The 18,078-nt window shown below is 38.5% G+C and overlaps 2 protein-coding genes across 10 annotated transcripts in view; both read left to right on the top strand.

Moving 5' to 3' along the window:
- Positions 1-18,078, top strand: part of LOC119795311 (disco-interacting protein 2 homolog C) — a 240,853-nt gene that overhangs the window by 121,750 nt on the left and 101,025 nt on the right. For all 9 annotated transcript variants that reach the window (XM_038303242.1, XM_038303239.1, XM_038303241.1 and 6 more), the window contains exons 2-3: positions 1,975-2,046; positions 15,878-15,988. In XM_038303242.1, coding sequence (XP_038159170.1) covers positions 1,975-2,046; positions 15,878-15,988 — 183 coding nt within the window. The remainder of the gene's footprint in view (positions 1-1,974; positions 2,047-15,877; positions 15,989-18,078) is intronic.
- On the top strand, positions 8,171-10,383 carry LOC119795313 (tripartite motif-containing protein 16-like). Its single transcript, XM_038303243.1, has one exon. The coding sequence runs from the start codon at positions 8,235-8,237 to the stop codon at positions 10,269-10,271; it is 2,037 nt and encodes a 678-aa protein (XP_038159171.1). The 5' UTR covers positions 8,171-8,234; the 3' UTR covers positions 10,272-10,383.

The following is an 18,078-nucleotide window of genomic DNA, read 5'->3' as shown; positions in this document are numbered from 1 at the left end:
TACAACACAGATGGCAAAAACTTCAAATTATGTTTGTATCATCAACTAAATGAATTATATAGTCTCTAATTTCTTCAAAAACAGAAGATATGTATGTAATGTTTTGCATGGTATGATAAAACCAACAGATTGTTGATTCAAATCTCCAAAAATAAACTTTATATAGCCTGAAATGCTAATTATGAAGAGAGGGTTATGTAGTGGAACACAAAGCACTGTGATTGTTCTAAAGGATACATTTTCTCTGCAAATGATGTGCAGTGTGTTTATGTACTTTGATAAAGTGAACAAAGGTTAAGCTGAAGCTTGTTCCCAGACATTAGAATCACCTCAAGAAGACGTTAGGAACCAGAGAAGGTCAGACCTCCATGCCTTTACCTCCCTCTGCATCTCGCTTTCTCCGCTCAAAGCGTTCACCCGTTCCCTCCTCATCTCTGCAGGGCTTAGATTCCCTATCGGAGATGCTAATTACCGCCACGTGTGCCGCCTTCACGCCCCCGAGTCACACCCCGTGGTTCTGGCGTCGTCACAAATGACGTGGGATTCTTGACCGAAGCCAGTTAGTCATGTGTCTGTGCGTTTGAGAAGGATTTGTCAGGTCAGCCGAGCAAACGGCTTATTTTCCATGTTGGACAGATCTGCCGCCGGTTTAGTGTTAAATGATGTGGGTAGGGGGTCTTGCAGACAGCAGTCAAGACATGTATTTGTGCTAACCTTGATAAACTGAAGCAGTGTGCCCTAGTTTATGTTCAGATAACGCTGTAGAGCAAAGCTGTCTTTATTTGAACCATTACTTTACTTTTTGTCTGGTCTAAACTACACATTGGGAGCTATCTGAATAACTGAGCTGTTGATCTGTTTGTGTTTTTCATTAGTAGAGATGTTTTTTCTTGCAGCAAAGCAGAAAGTGATTTATTTCCCTTCCTGTAGGTTGAGGTTTTTGCAGATCCACCAAGATTTATTGTGGAGATGCAATTTTTTTTTTCTTGTAAATCAGAACAATATTCTGGAGATTTATCTTTAAAATAAAACTTTTTTTTCACAAACAGCAACCAGAGAGTTTAATGTTATAATCTTAATAAAATATGTTCAAGTTGAGTATTAAAAACATATCAGGAGCTCTTTGTCTTTTTTCCCAGCATGCTTCACTTACTGGGTTCCGTAAAAATTCAAAAAATATCCACTGGACTTGGTTTTCAAGATTTGAAATGTCTGGATCACTGCGGATCCAGACATTTCAATTGAGAAAGCTTCCTGGAGAGGTGGCGAAACGTCTTCAAATCTTGAAAACCAAGTCCAGTGGATATTTTTTGAATTTTTACGGAATGACTTTGACCTGGATGACTGAGAACCTTCATCAGCACTTCACTTACTGGGTTTTTACTTCCTTATTATCCTCTTATTGTTTCTCACTGCTGTGAAGAAACTGTTGGTTTTCATTACTTGCTGCTTATTTTTTTAGAAAATGTTTTCTGTTTTTTCTAAAACTCTAGAAATTGTGTCAACCCCCTGCTGCCTCTTAATTCCATGAGATTTTTATGCATATTTGCAATAATCTGTGATATTGGAGCCAGAGGATCTTTGTTCTGTTTGGAAATGTGCTGATTTATGACTGGGTCAGCAGGTTTTGTGATGTTCTGTTGAAGGTGAATTAAATGCACCTGTAATAATGCAGGTCCCAGTTGTATATGCCTTCTTCTGCAAACAAGCAGCACCATCTGTTTCATGTTGAAGGAAAACATTGACTCAGCATACCTAGATAACCCTAAGTCAGAACTGTTTGAGCGTTGAGCCTGTTTCCTTTTCTTTATTACTTTCATTGGTGACAAAAATTGTTCTTTTGTATTTTTTGTTTTTGTCTTTTTTTCTCTATAGAGTTAAATAAATCTATAGGTTTTTTTGTTATTTATTTGACAGGCATGCTTAGTTAAAGTTGATTCCAGAAATGTAATCCTCTTTTTTTGTTTCTTATAGGTGATATCACACAGAAGGGCTATGAAAAGAAGCGATCCAAGCTGATTGGAGCCTATTTCCCTCAAACACAAGGTAAAACTGACTTTTTATTTAATCTCTCCCAGTATCTAACCACTTGTTGCTTCCAATGAGTCACTTTATTCCCCTAAATTACATGTGATCAAAAGCACAGTAGAGCACCACATGATTTGGTAACCGTGGCAATATTTGTTGCTGTGTCCCGTTGCTAATATGAGCCTAGCTTGGTGACACCAATGCTGTTGTTAAATGAGTTGATGAGAAGTGAGTATATTGAAAAAGCATATTCAAAATTACCCCTTCTTGGTTTCTCTGTTGCTTTATGTCACACCTGAATTCCTTTAGTTCATAAACACATTTTAGCACAACAGAAGATTTCAATTATGATATTTATTGGGATTAAAAGCTTTACAATAAAACTCGATCAATAAAACTATAAATAATAAATATTGTTTGCTTTTTGTCGTATTGTTTCAACCCCACCCATTAGAGGATCCCAGCATGATCTGCCTATTTTAGGTTATTTTTCATCATCTCTTCGACTAGATAACTCCCTTTTATTAGAACTCAGTAAATAATTAAGATCATTTTTTAAAATGAACCAGTCATTAGGATTTAAAGGGCTTCAATGGAAAATCTTTTCTGATAAAATGTCAGGATGTGCTTTTTGCCTTGATCAAAAGTCTGCAAAAACAACAACAACAAAAAACAAAAACATATCTATATATATATATATATATATATATATATATATATATATATATATATATATATATATATATATATATATATATATATATATATATATATATATATATATATATATATATATATCTATATATAGAAAACATAGGGCTTTTAATTCAAAAAGTCAGGTCTGAGAGCTGAACTAAATTTATAATTAAGAAAAAACGCTGCAATGTCCATTAAGATAAACAAACCCTGGCTAATGGTCAGGTAAAGGTTAAGTGATTAAGTAGGATTTGAAACTTTTATACAGTTCTTCTTCTTTTTATTGATAAAAAGAATTTAACCCACAGCTCCACTTTCCCTGGAAAACTCAACATATTACTGTATTACCACTTAATTACTTAATCTACTTTATACAGACACAGTAGCTCATGTGTTATCGATGTGACCAGCAGGGGGGGCTGCAGCCCTCTTACCTTACTTTCAAAGTCACTGAACGTTAATCTTGCATAAATGTCGGTTGTTAAACCCGATGTACAGCGTAAATATGGAAGTTAGACTTCATGTTTTAAAATAACACCTGAAATCAAATTGAATCGATGTAAAACAAAAAAAAGAACTAATCAGTTAATTCAGTCAATGCCAGACCTCCATCTCAATGTGGGAACATTTGTACCACTTCCAGGGCATCACTGCTTTATTTTGGCTGCTTTTCATGGCTGTTCATGCATCAATGTATCTTGTTAACTGGTTCTAATGGCTACCAGGAATCAAGAATTTAACCATAAAGACCAAAGTTTGACTCAGCTTTATGTAACTTATCTCATCGGTTGATTACGGCATAATTACTTTGGCATTTTGTAGCAGCAATGAACAAATTTTTCTTGTGTAACGTCACAGTAGTCCACCATTTGCATCAGGTATCTTTGGTATCAGCAGCTTTTTTTGCATTGCACCTCTAAGATCAATTAACGGATATCTTGGAATGGCTTCGACTTGCAGCAACAGGTTATTCAAATGAGGGATGCCATCCCTACAGGAAAGCAGGTCAAGGTTTTTCAGAATAGAACTAGTTGGTACAGATTCCTTGGATTATTCTGTGAAGGAAGAACCAAAGGAATTGGAGTAATCTTAACTACTGTAATCGAAGCACAAGATGGTAACCAAACAAGAAATGCCTGTTTGGTGTGAAGAGTGGGAAAGTTTTGGGGATTTTTCATGTGTTGTCTCTATGGCACCAAACTGCCCCTTTCATTTTACAACTTTTTCTTGTTTTTGAAAATGCCAAATGCCACCTTTCCCTTTTCAATGGGACTTAGACTTCCTCATTGTATGTTGACCACTGTTCTGCAGCTGAAAGTTGCTTAATCTGTCAGGCCTTTCATATTTAGGCTAGCACAGAAAGGAAAGTTAGGGGGAAAAACTAGTCTAATCTTAGCTCAACTAAATGAGAAGTGTTAAAGCTTCATAAGCAGATTTAATTGGTTTATTTGAAGTATTATGGGTACTTTTTTCTACATCTTAAAATTGTAGCAAAAGATTTTTGCAGCAGGATGTTTTTAATTACTTTTGCTGCACAATTACTCTTGTGGTGAAAATTTCAATATGAGTAGAGTGAAAATGACTGAGGGGTTTCTAAAGTCTTTCAGAAACCTTTGGACGCTATAAATTAAGATCACTTTATCACTTAACTACCGTGCAGAATGTAAAGACGTTGAAGATTTCCTATGAATGTTGCATATAATAAGCAGATTTGGATTAATGACCTTTTGTTCCCTAAAGTTACGATATGAAGTACAAAAGTATCACGTCTCTTCTTAGGCCTGTGATTTTCTTCCTTGCATTACAGAAACGCTCAGACTTTTTTAGACATGTAAAAACACAATTTCCTGTTTCTTTTAAAAAGACTTAATTCCATGGAAGTTTAGCTGCAAGTTTACATAGCCTTTACATAGCTATGGTTATCTGTTATTCTTTTTCAGCCATTAAACTCGTTTGTTCAAATTTCCTGATAAGAAACTCAAAATTTTTCTTTTTAATCTCCTGAGTGTTTTATTAAAGATCTGAGTTGTACTAACTGAAACAACCTTCTGTGATACCTAGATTCCCGAAAGGTGATTTAATACAAATGATGGTGATAAATAATTGTACTTAGACAGATTTTAATCTATATTCCAATAAATAAAGTTTAGTGCGTCTTTGTTTAAAATAAGCAGAAAATCGATTTCTATGCAGAACAAAACGTATTTTGAAATCTTTTGACTTGGATCTCTTGTTACCTCAATAAAAGGAATGAACATACATGTCTAAGCGTATTAAGATTTTTTACATAGAAACATAGAAAGTACAGCATCATAAATATTGAAGCATAAAGTTCTTCTGAAACCTCTTGGATTTTTTTCCTGCAAAGATATAAACAATATCCTCTTCATGCAAATAAAGAACAGTTACATTAGTGGTTAAACCTCTGGTAACTCAATAATATGCACACTAAAGGCGGAGGACCAAATTCAGGTAAACCTCCATTCAAATCTAACTTTATTTTATTACCTAAGCAAATAACTCTGGACTCAGAGCCTAATTCTAACCCGTCCACCTCAACATTTAGCTTTACTTCGCTCCGATGTTTACAGCTAAAGCTCATGTTGAAAAACATCAACAGAATCTCATCATTTGCACAAAACGAGGATTAGACCTTAAAATTTAAAAGCAACCACACTCTTAGACTGTTTGCATAGAGCCTGTCTTTGAACACCACAAATGGCTTCAGTGACTACTTTTTTCCTTAGGAATAAGTTTTCACAGTTAATGTTAGGACTCATTTCCTATAGTTACACAGGCACTGAATGCTCCCTTTTGTTGCCTAAAACCACAGAAATGGCCTTGGATGTCACTCTTAAGCTTGAAAATGAACTATAACATAAATATGGACTTTACAATAAAACTCCAATAACCCACTCAGCAGTTACATGGAAGGAAAAGCATTGCTGTGAGATTCACTGTCAGATCAGACATCTGACCTCCTGCCAATAAGAACCTCATGCTCAAAGGTGTCAAAGGCTTTCCTCTAGTCTTGAAAATAAGACCTCTCCTACAAACCTCCTCTAATTTAGGTCCAACATTTAAAGAAATCCCCCCCGATATTTTAAGATGCATCATAGAATGAACTGACTGGATGGTCATTGCTCTGCCCTTGTTCAGTATGATGTGGTTGGTTTTCTCATTGTGAGTAAAAATATGTCATAATTGTATGTACTTTCATCTAGAGCAGAGGTCACGGATCAGCGGACCGCGGTCCAGATCCAGACCCACCTGCTGGCTAATTCGGACACAACCTGATTTAAAACATGTATAAACTACCGGATGTTGTTGGACGACAGTGTCGAACTTCACTTGCGCCGCTTCTCCTGTCAATATGGTAAAGTCCTCGAGAGCGTCCGGCACCAGGCTACAGGTGATGCAAATTAGTCAATGAGCTGCTGTCAGTCTGGGTTGCTGCTGCGAGTCTCTTTTAGACACAGCAGGCAAACCTGCGGTAAGCTGGGTGATGGGAATGAAGGAGAAGACAATTAAAAAAAAGAGAGCAGAGAAAGTGTGGACTGCTGAAAGAACTGCGGTGAACTGGTAAAAGAAAAGTGAAATGGTGTGCTCGAAGATGACGCTGCACATTTAGAGTATGTTTGGCTCAACCTGCTGCTGTGAAGCAGGATTCTCCAGATAAATATCGATCCAATTTGATATGTGCTTCAGAATGGCTTTGTTGCCATTTAAACCCAGGTTTAAAGCCTTGCAGGGCAGCATAAAGCCCACTGCTCTCATTAAGCCAGAAAAAAGAAAAGAGAAAAAAAAAAAACAACAACAAATGATCAGTTCAGGTGTTTTATTAAATATATGAATCAGGAAATTGTATTGAATTATATTCCAACGATTGTTGTTCTCTACTTAAAAAAACAGTTTAGTTTTTAAAATGGAAAATTGTTTTATTCTGTTAAAACATTTTTTATTCAAAAATCCAATGTATAACATGGATGCATAAAAACCTCATGTTAAAAACCTCGAGTTAAATTCTGTTTAAAGTAACAGATTAAAAATGTCTCCGGACCTTTACTGGTTGATGGTTTTCTTTTCTCGGACCCCGCTGATTTTTAATGGGTTACCCCTGATCTAGATGATGTGAGCGCCACTTAGTTTGTGCTCTAATTCTCAGTCTTTATCCCATTACATGTCCGAAAAGCTGCTAAGCTATTAGCACCAGTTTAGCAACCATTCCAAGTGGCTTTCGGCATTCCAACATTCTTTTTCCAGATAACATAAATATACAATTTAGACTTAGACATAGACTCAACTTTATCCCTTGGGATTACTCCTACAGGGAAATTCTGGTTCCAGTAGCTTATATAATGTACAATGTTTTAAAGCAAAATACGATTAAAGATAAAAATATGACAGACAATATAAAAAGAGTGTATATAGTACAAATGAGCATAAGAAAAGCTGTAATGTCCTAGAATATATTTCACTTTGATATAAAAATCTCTGCACAGTAGAGGGAAGACTACATAGTAGTGTACTGATCATATAAATAAGTGAAAATTAAACAGGCTACACAGTAGTTGCAGGTGTTATTGCACAATGAGAGAGAAGAATATTGCAAATGAGTGACAATACGTAATGTTTTGCATAAGATGTCCAAGGAGGGAGGTGCTGACCCTCGTCCCTCTTCCTATCACCTCCTCCTTCCCCCAGATGAGGAGTTGTACTGCTTGATGGCTCGGGGAACAAAGGAGTTCAGCAATCTGTTGGTCCTGCATGTGGGAAGGAGCAATCTCCTAAGATTCATTAGCTTTACAACAACAAGGATATATATTGGTTTCCATCTAAATGCAGGTTTTTAGTAGTTAAATGTTTTATTAGTCCGCATTAAGAGGCTTGCCATCTATGCTCACAGTCTGAACAAAAGGGCTAAATCCATTGACCTACATCTCTTATAAAAAAAACTTCTCTCTTGTTGTTTATGTAAAGTTAAAGTGGCTTTGTTGTCTGCAGACTTATCTGCATTATTTTCACATTATTTATTTTATTCAAACAAAGGGGTTGTTAAAGGCCGCAGTAGTTTGTTTATATAACCCCCAACTCTGCATCTTTTAGGCATTACATCCTTGTATACATTAGTTCCATAAAATTACAAAATATCTGGAAAATTTTAAACCAGTTCACTAGACAATTGCACTGCCAAGTAAATACCAGCCATTTTTATGTAACTTTTACTAAAAACTGATAACATATCAACATATCTTAATTCTTATGTAACACAACAATGACCTGTATGAATGACATGCAATCGTTCATCTATTCTGGTAAAATCCCCAACTGGTATCATCATAACTTACAGGAACTAAGAACAACCTTCCTGTTTGAAGCCACGCCCATTTCTGGAATGAAGCGGAGCTTGAATTGCCACCCTCCTCTCAGCTGTATATGTTTTGATGAAGCCAAGCACCTCCAGTCATTTCTTCTTAGTTTTCTGGTAGCTGCTGCTGACGGAGGAAAAGATGGCACAGGGGATTCAACTGGAACGCGACAGATTCTGCTGCTCGCTCTGCTTAGATCTGCTCAACAATCCAGTGTCTGTACCTTGCGGTCACAGCTTTTGCCTGACCTGCATCAACAAGCGCCTAGACAGTGAAGAAAATTCAGGCATTTACAGCTGCCCGCAATGCAGGGAGATCTTCATGTCGAGGCCTACTCTGGTAAAAAACAGCATGATAGAACTGGTAGTTCAAGAGCTAAGGAAGAAAGATCCGCCTGACGTCCAGCCTGGACCTCCAGATAATAATGGTGATGCTGAACCTGGAGCTGTAGTGTGTGATTTCTGCTCTGACAGGAAGGTAAAAGCCATAAAATCCTGCCTCCAGTGTATGGCTTCCTACTGTGCCACACACCTCCAGCCTCACAATGAAGTGCCACCTTTAAGGAAGCACAAGTTGGTGGAACCAACTGCCGATCTCGAGGAGAGCATCTGCCCTCAGCATCTAGAAGTGATGAAGATGTTCTGCCGGACCGATCAGCGCTGCATCTGCTACCTCTGCTCCAAGGATGATCACAAAGGCCACATCAAAGTCTCCACGGCTGCTGAGAGGGCAGACAGGCAGAAGGATCTTCAGACAGTTAGACAAAAAGTCCAGCAGATGATCCGGGAGAAGAGGAAACATGTGGAAGCTTTTCAGCAGGAGGAAGATTCACTAAGTAATGCCGCTGGCATTGCACTGAGCTCCACCGACCAGGTCTTTACTGACTTCATTAAGACAACTGAGAAAAAACTAGCTCATATGAAGGAAAAGATACTCTCCCGGCAGAACTCTGAGGTGGGTCGGTTCAGAAACGTTAGGAACAAGCTGGAGGATGAGGTTAAAGAGTTGAACAGGAAGGATGTGGAGCTGGACAAACTGTACCGTACAGAAGACCATACCCATTTCCTGTTAAAGTATCCTTCACTGTCTCGTCTGAGTGAACCTAAAGGTCAGCCAAGCATCAGGCTCCGCCGCCAGCGGAACTTTGAGAGGGTTACTGCCACTGTTAGCGAGGCGAAAAAGAGACTGCACAAGGTTCTTGATGAAGAATGTGAAAAGATTATTCTTGCAATCACTGGAGCGAGTTTTCCCTCCACACCTCAAACAGAACCAGAGGAGACCCGGTTTAAGTCCTCTCAGATCAAACCAGAGCATGGACAGACCACCGCTGAGTTTGTTCAAGGCAGAATCTTACAGACCCTCGTTAGTCCCAATCTGAACAGCGCTGACTTTTCAAAGCCTAGATTTCGTGATTCCAGACTCTCTAGACAGGTCTCACTGGACTTGTATAGGGAAGAGCCAACGGTTACATTTGCACAAAATGGTAATTCGGGTAAAGAAACGGAGGAATTCCTCCCCATCAATAGACAAGAGAATCCTGATCTTATAAAAACAAACAAACTTCCTGAAAGGAGTCCTGATGTTTTACTGGGAAGAATTAAAACACCCAGGAAGGTTTTACAAACTAGAGCTCAATTTCTTCAATATGCATGTCAAATCACCCTCAATCCAGACACTGCTAACCCAAACCTAATGCTAGACAAAGAGAACCGAAAAGTCACCTGTGTAGGTGAAGAACAGAACTATCCCAACCACCCGGAAAGGTTTGCGTACACCTGGCAGGTCCTGAGTCAACAGCCTCTAACTAACCGCTGCTACCTGGAAGTGGAGAGAAACACCAGGGGAGTCATGGTGGCCATCTGTTACAAAGGCATCAGCAGAGCTGGGACATTTAGCCAATGTATGTTTGGGGAAAATAGTCAATCTTGGGCTATTGATTGTTTCAAGAACAGCTGTGAGTTCAGGCACAACAGGATCAGAATGTCCATCCCAGGCACATGGTCCTCCAAATTAGGAGTTTATGTGGATCAGAACGCAGGTGTTCTGTCCTTCTACAGCGTCTCTAAAACCATGACTCTCCTCCATAAAGTCCAGACCACATTCACGGAGCCTCTTTACGTTGGACTCTGGCTGTCAGATGGAGCAACTGCAGAGTTCTGCAAGCTGGAGGAAATATGATTTATTTTAGTTTTTTTCAGTTTGAGGAGGGGACATTTTGAGCGAAAAACGGTATGCAACTAATAGCTGCAGTACAGTGTATGTCAGTAACCCGTTGCTATGTATAGACACCTTTGCATGTATTATGTATCTTATCAATGCATCTATTTTCTTTCCTGCTTCATATGGAGAATTTTAAATAAAGCACAAATATGTGTTTATGTCTTCAATTCAAGCAAAGCAAATATCATTTGAGGTAGGGATAAACTTATTGAAAATGTTTTCTTCTCTCTTCGCTTTTTCTGTAAATGTATGGAAACGTCTCCTCACAGTTTTACAAATAAAGATGTTTACTCCATTAGAGATTTACAATCATGTCTTTCTTTGACTTTTTCATATTTGTTTCTGAACCCTTAAAATCACCTTGTTAGATCAGAATGAAGACGTCTCAACATTAGTCTGAATTTGAAGCAGAAGTTGAAATCCAGCTAACCAGGATTAGAGGAGTGACAGAGAGAAAAATATTATGTTAGTTCAATGGATTCTTTTTAGTAATTGGACTTTTTTGCAAAAAAAAAAAATAATAATAATAATTTAGAATGCATTTGCTTTTTTTATTCTAATTAGAGAAAGATGTTAAACATTAAAAGTTAAACTTTATTTTTATCAGTGTTGAAACATTTGGTTGATTTTATCTGGGGGAAGAGTTCCATTCTGTTCTTTATTTATTCATTCATTGAACTAATGATGATCCATTCAAGCCGTTGGTCGGCTTTTCTTATCATCATTGATCTGGGAATATCTACAAACCTTGAATACTGCAGCATCACAACCAGACAGCCTTACAAAACCCAAAACCATTTATTAGTCCAGACAGCCTTACAAAACCCAAAACCATTTATTAGTCCAGACAGCCTCCATGATGAGACTTGGAACGTTTTTTTCTAATATTAAATAAAGATGTGAGTCGTATTGTTTTTACACATTTTTCACAATTATTACCTTCCCTCTATCTTTCAGCAGAGGAGCCTTAACTGTGCAAATCTTTCTAATGTTTTATCTAATTTTTATTTTCTTGGGAGAATTAAAAAAAGAGGATTAAACATATTAACTGCAGCAGCATCGTCTTACATATCTAGCTGTGTTGCATCATTTGTATTTTTTCTTTCTAACTTGTTACCTTCTAACCCAGAAATAATATTGGAAATATTGCCCTGAACAAATGAAACTTTAAGTGGCTGCATTGAAAAAGGCAGTTGTGGGATTGAAACAGATTAATTGAATGTTAATCTGTGTGATGTATTGAAATCTTACTAAATTGAAGTGAGAATACAGCACCAGTGTGAAAATAATCTGAAAAATATGGTAGGGGAACAGGAAAAAAAAGACTACAGCTGTCAACTTTAAGATATTTTAAATGGACATCAGATATCAGGAGCAGAAAGTTGTGTTTTATAATGTTATCATGTTACAATACAGACACTTCATGGACTGAAGATCTCCAGAGACAAATAATCCTGTGTGGATTATCAGACATTCATGCCATTACTGTCAACTAGCAGTCTAACACCATCACATTCTGCATTTTGATGCAGTTTTCTTTACAACAGAGCTGTTTAATGCATGTTTGTTTTTATGACATATAATTATTCATATAATCTGTTTTTTTATATTTGTATTACATAAAATCTCCTCCCAGTTTTTTTTTTTTTTATACTGTATGCTAAAAAGTTCAGCATGACCTCATTAGAAGGTGACCTTCAGGTTAGTTTTTTCTCACTTATCTCTTTGTTAGATAATATTGACAGCAGCATGTCAAATACCTGCTTGCATTTCCCAGCAATAGCTGTGACGGTATGCAAAGAATGTCACCTGTGTGACAGCTACTGTAGAAATTCCTACTTGCAGCTGGTATTCCAGAGTATTGCACTGGTAAATTATGCAAGGTTGGTGCATGCAGACATGCTGGTTAGCACCTTTAACCCTGCAGCATGGCGTCAGGTTAACCTGAGACTAGAAGTCAGCAATGTAAACCATATGAAGCAGACTTTTATCTTCACTAAACAGTGTTCAGAGCTAAACGCTTAATACTTCAAAGCTCTATTGAGTTTGTAAGCCTTTAGTGTCAAGAAGGCATCACACAGAAAACAAGACATATTAATTTACCAGGAAAGATTGATTTAAGGCGTAAATAGATGGAAGGGGAAGCCTGTTTAATGACCATGCTGGATAAGGAGCACTAAGGGCTGCTACTTGGACTCTGGAGAAGGGGAAATCCATCCATCCATCCATCCATCCATCCATCCATCCATCCATCCATCCATCCATCCATCCATCCATCCATCCAGACTCCCCAGAGGAAACAGGAAAGCGAGGAGTTTCCCAGACTTGCCGTTTATTCCTCCGTTGCCTGGTAGTCATTAAACGCTTGGCTAATCAACGTCTAGCTCCTCTCCTGAGCAGCAGCGGCAGCTCTGTGAGAGCTTCTAATGAAGACGGACGAGGGTGGAAGTTTGAGGCGCAGACGGATGGTTTCAGATCATCAGCTGCTGTGGAGAAGTGGTGGTGGCTGTCTGCTGCAGTTATGCTGTCCTAATCAGACATATTGATAGGTTGCTGTAGGGGATTCATTTCTATGGATGTCTGGTAAATTGCTTTTGAGGCTTTTACTGCTAAAAGTAAAAAAAAATAAAGCAGTCCAGTGATTTTTCAACGGGCTCATTAGTGTTCATATAATTGGATTAGTTTCCAAAGCAATCAGAGTTTTGAAGTAGTTTGTTTCCTGGACCTGTTGCATTCCTCACAAGTTTCTGGAGACTATTAATAGTCTCTCTGCTGACTCATGCATGTCTGACTGCCATGTCATAGATCCGAAGGTTTCAACACCTAACATTTATCATTTAACCTTGGTAGGAGTCTGGTTTTGGCAGAAATTGTGGGAAATGATTTTTATTACCTTTACAACTGTTTGTATTGTGTTTAGAAAGGGTAGGATGTTAAAAGGATGCTTCACTTTTATGCTTTTTTACATATTTTAGTTGGCTTAGGGAGTTTTATTTGCTTTCTTGAGTTGTTAGATTTGTTTTGAATCAGCAGTCTTGGAAAACAGACTGAAAGACTGTGAGCCACAAGAACCAGCGATGAAGACCGCTGAATTATTCCACCCAAAGGGAATGAAAGTCAGCCAAAGTCCATAGAAAAATACCCCCAGAAAGACTAGAGACGTCTTTAAAGAGAGAAAACCCAGAGGAAAGACTTTTGTTTTTCACTCCTACTTTAGCGGTTTTGAATTTCCATAATTTATCAAAAGAGGGACCAAGAAGTTTATATGAAAATAAAACGAAGCATTTATCAGATTAATCGATGACCCGTGAGGGTGATATGTTTTAGTTATAAAGTAAAGTTCACTGAGGTGTGGACCTAAGTTTACTGCTCTTTTTAAAATCCCCATTTGTTCCAAAATGTGAATTTAAAGCTTTTTTTCCTCCTTTATGAAGAGCTAGCTTTGTATATTCATTTGACTTTGTTTTCTATGTTTGAAGATGTTTTGCTTCCCATCCAGAAAGCTTACTCAATTAAAAAAGTCTGGAGTAATGTTGATTTCCAGGCTTATAGAGTGTCCCAAACAAAAGCCCTGTTATGGCTTAGAAAGCATTCAAATTGAACCGAAAAACAGGTCCACCCATTGGTAATGGGAAGTCATTGAGGTCGCTGTTATCCTACAAAACCTGATGCTGGCCCATGCCTCTATAAAGGGGAGTCGTTAGGGTCGATGTTGGCCTGGTTAAACAGTCAAGATGTTTTGGTCCCCTGCATAGTGATGACGATTGACATGATAGAGTCCACCCCCTCTGTTTAATGTTGGTTTTTCTCTCTCAATATAAATGGCTTCCTTCATGCCCCTTTCAAACCACCAGGGTGGTTGGCCATAACAAGGCTTTTGTTTGTGCCTCTCTATAAGCCTGGAGCTCAACACTTCTCCAAATATTTTTAATTGACAAAGCTTTTTTGGTGGGAAGTGAAACATCTTGAAGCTAGGGAAAGAAAGTCCAGTGGTTTGTTTTTTAACCTTTTTGGAATGACTATGACCTGGATAACTGACCCCCAGATTCCACATACTCTGTCAGTGCTCCGCCCCGCTCACGTACGTCGTGCGGATTACTTGTCTGTCATGTTAATCAGTGAGAGCTGTTCCACATCCTCCGCTACTCCTCTGCATGTCACTGTCCACATAAGTCTTCTCCGTCTGCCACTGTCGAAATACGGAGCAGAGCTATTTTTTGCTCCGCTCTGGTCCGATCAGGTCAATATCCGCAATTGCAATCACACCAAACAGGAAAAAGAGAAGAAGATCCGATTTGTCAAATTAAAAAATATTAATGACAGATCAGTGACTAAAAATTAGAGTATATTTTTCTAATATATTCCCAAAAACTAAGAGCGTTTAATGGAATGATTGGACGCAAACTATTGGTACTTCATCATAGCAGGAAGCAGATTTCTCATCTGCATCAAATTATTTATTTTACACTGAGAGGCTTAAAAGTTTAATCAAATCCATTCAATAGAAACTTATTTTTGCGGGAATGGATGAAGAGATGCTGAGTTTGGAGGTAGAGAAGAAACGAAGTTCATAAAAAAGCTAAAAAAAAAAAGTTATCCCTGTTACAAAAATCTACAACAAAAATAAAATATTTGGACAGAAACTGCACATATACTTGATGCTGATGGGGATTTTTTTAATGCGTCATATTAAATTAAGCCTTCATTTCCACATGTTTTGCTCCTATGAATTTAATAATAATATCGCTCATGCTCTTCTGGAGCTCAGAGGAAATTGGATCGGAGCAAGATGGGAGGAACAATGGAGCCTGTAGGCTTTGCTTTGGGGAGGCGGTCTGGAGCGTAGCGGGGCGGATCGGAGGGGGGCGCTGACGGAGGATGTAGGATTTCAGGGTGAGAATCTTCACCACTATATTCATTAGAGTTTTAGTTAATTCTGGTGCTATGAATCTTTCCACAAATCCCATTTTAGAATCAACAGATGAAACTCTTCCATCAGTAAAAAGGCTGTTACTATTTCAGTAGGAAAAAAATAATTTTGGCAAAATATCCTGATTATTGGCTGCCTGATATATATCGATCTTTTAGTTCCTAGTATCGATTTTTTTTTTAAAGCAAAACATTTTTCCCTAAAACTGAGGGAAAATGGGCTGTGGAGCCCTTTAGCTGTTGGGCGTCATGTCTGTAGTTTTAGGCAGTCAGTGGAAGATAAGGACTGACTACAACCCAAACAACATGGATCCCACAATAACTGAATGATCAATATCATCTGATGAGCATATAAAAGGTTTGCCATTTTATCTATACATTTAATTTTGATAGCAGGAAAAATATCGCAATGTAAGGTGATAACGTAATCACCATTGCAATATCATAATTGCTAACCCTAACCCCAGCTCGCAACATCCCTGCCAATACTCACCCCTATATTTCACCCAAATCTTGTGTCACCAGCATCTGTCAAAAATTTGAAAAACATTTTTTTTTTACATCAGCTCTGCTGTCTTCCACCTCAGTGGTTAATAAAGTGAAGGTGTTGAGTTGACCCACATCTCCTTTTCCAGGAATGGATCCCTCCATGGGCCAGGAGCGGAGAACACCGGTCACCCCTTCCTCGTCCTCCCGCTATAACCGACGGCGGTCCTCAGGCTCCCGGGATGAACGCTACAGATCAGGTAGCCAAACGTTTACGGTTTGTTTCTAATGGTAAACATCTAAGCTGCTGCTGCCTTTTAATCATCAAACAGATCCACGAACACACAACACAAAGAGCTATAACAGGTTGTATTTAAACGTTGGTAATCCAATAACATTTAGTTTAGACTTAGACAATGTTTGTCATTTTGTGTACTGTATACAATTTCTTTTAGTGCAGCTTTTCTGACATTAAATTAACGTTTCCATCCCATAAAGTGCTGCAGCAGGGATCAAATGTAAACAGAATAGGAGACAAAACATGATGCAAAAAAGTTTCTTCAGTGTTTGATCTGATGTCTTTAAGGGAGTGACTAGTTTTTGAGTAAGATGAGATTACTGTTAAACTGTAAATCACCCTGATTTAAAAGCATGGCTTCGTACAAAGACACTTTTTGCAAAAGAGACTAAAATGGTTGGTTTAAATAGACCCTGAGGGGCGGGGCTACGTGTGGGAATGAATGATCAGGGTTTAGAAGAAATGTGGATATGAGAGGATGGCAACAAGCGCCATCATCACCCATTTCATGTATAAAGCCCTTTAACGACAGACAAAGTGAAGCAAAGTGCTGTACATCAAAGGTGTCACAAAGGAGGTGGTTGTTAGACAGGACCCAAATGCAGACAAAGCTTGAGGTGGTTACTTGAATGTTTAATTAAACAAAAGTTCAACAAAAGCAAAATCCAAAACATAAATCCACAAGAATCCAAAAATGCTCACAAGGGGACAAAGTAATGACGACAAACCAGCAAAGACTGACTGAACAAGAGGAGATTATATGGGAGAGAGAAACAAAAACCAGGCTGATTAGCAGATTGGGAGCAGGTGTGAACAGAAGCTAGAAGGGAACTAAGGAAAAGGAGACTGACACAAGAGTGCAAACAGGAAATATCTAAGAACTCAAATACAATAAAAAATACCTAGAACACAAGAATCAAAATAAGGCCCCGTCCACACGAAGTCAAAACGAACACGAAACGCTGATATTTTCCAAAACGTTTGCCGTAAAGACGGAGACGTAAAATAAATGTGAGCGTCCACACGAATGCATGAAAACTCTGCAAAATGTATGCCAGGCCTGTAAGTGGCGCTGTGGTGCCAAAGCAAAAATAAGCGACGAAATGTTGGGCATGCGCACTAACATTTATACATGTTTGCCCTGCAGGCCCATTTTCGTGGTTAAGTCAAATTCAGGTGCTGAACTATGTCGTCGATATTGCTCTGTTCTTCCGGGAGATATTCCAGAAGAAGAAGATTCTGTTGTAAGCCCGACAGCAGGGTGAGTAGCATTAGCAGCAACGGCGCCATTGTTGTTGTGATGTGTCGCGCATGCGTGTTTAGAGGCGACGCTATGACGCATGCGTGTAAAAAAAAAAATGCGGTTAGAGCGTAAAGATGGAAACGCGAAAACAGCGTTTCAGAATCTTCCCACTCTGAAGGCTGAATAAAAAAAAGATTGTTTACAGATCCCCGAAACGCCGGCTTCGTGTGGATGAGAGGCTGGTTTGGTGAAAAATGTGTGCGTTTAGGCCAGGGTTCGTCTTCGTGTGGACGGGGCCTAAGACTAATGGAAACTTAGGCTACTTTCACACTGCAGGCCTTGATGCTCAATTTCGATTTTTTTGCGTTGCCGTTCATATTTCCAAATATATGCGACTTATGTCTGGAATTAATGGCGTTCAGCTTGGATGAATGCGACCTGGCCGTTCAGACAGAGGTCGCATTTGATAGGACCAGATTCGTATCGGGTTCAGGACCACATAGCCAAGTGGCCTGAGTCGCATTGGAAAAAATCGGATCTGTGTTGTTTAGACAGCCGTGAAAAGATCAGATCCAGGTCGCATATGGGCAAAAAAATCAGATTTGGGTCACTTCAGGCTGCAGTGTGAACGTAGCCTTAGATACAACTAGAAGTAAACCATGACAAAAGGTAACAATGAGGAAACACAGAAAACCCTTACTGTAGTCTAATAAGATAACGTATATCAACAACATACATAGAATAAGAACAATAAAATTCGACAAAGCAATAAAAAGATGAAATTAGCAATGAAAGAGAGTAAGCGAAAT

This window comes from Cyprinodon tularosa, unplaced genomic scaffold, assembly GCF_016077235.1.
Source record: "Cyprinodon tularosa strain WSP-4 unplaced genomic scaffold, ASM1607723v1 ctg509, whole genome shotgun sequence".
Taxonomy (NCBI): Eukaryota; Metazoa; Chordata; class Actinopteri; order Cyprinodontiformes; family Cyprinodontidae; genus Cyprinodon; species Cyprinodon tularosa.
The sequence above is the reverse complement of the archived record's forward strand: the minus strand, read 5'-3'. Positions and strand labels throughout refer to the sequence as shown.

What these genes read in the sequence shown, in the direction of transcription:
- LOC119795313 (XM_038303243.1), top strand. Translation starts at nt 8,235, where the DNA reads ATGGCACAGGGGATTCAACTGGAACGCGACAGATTCTGCTGCTCGCTC.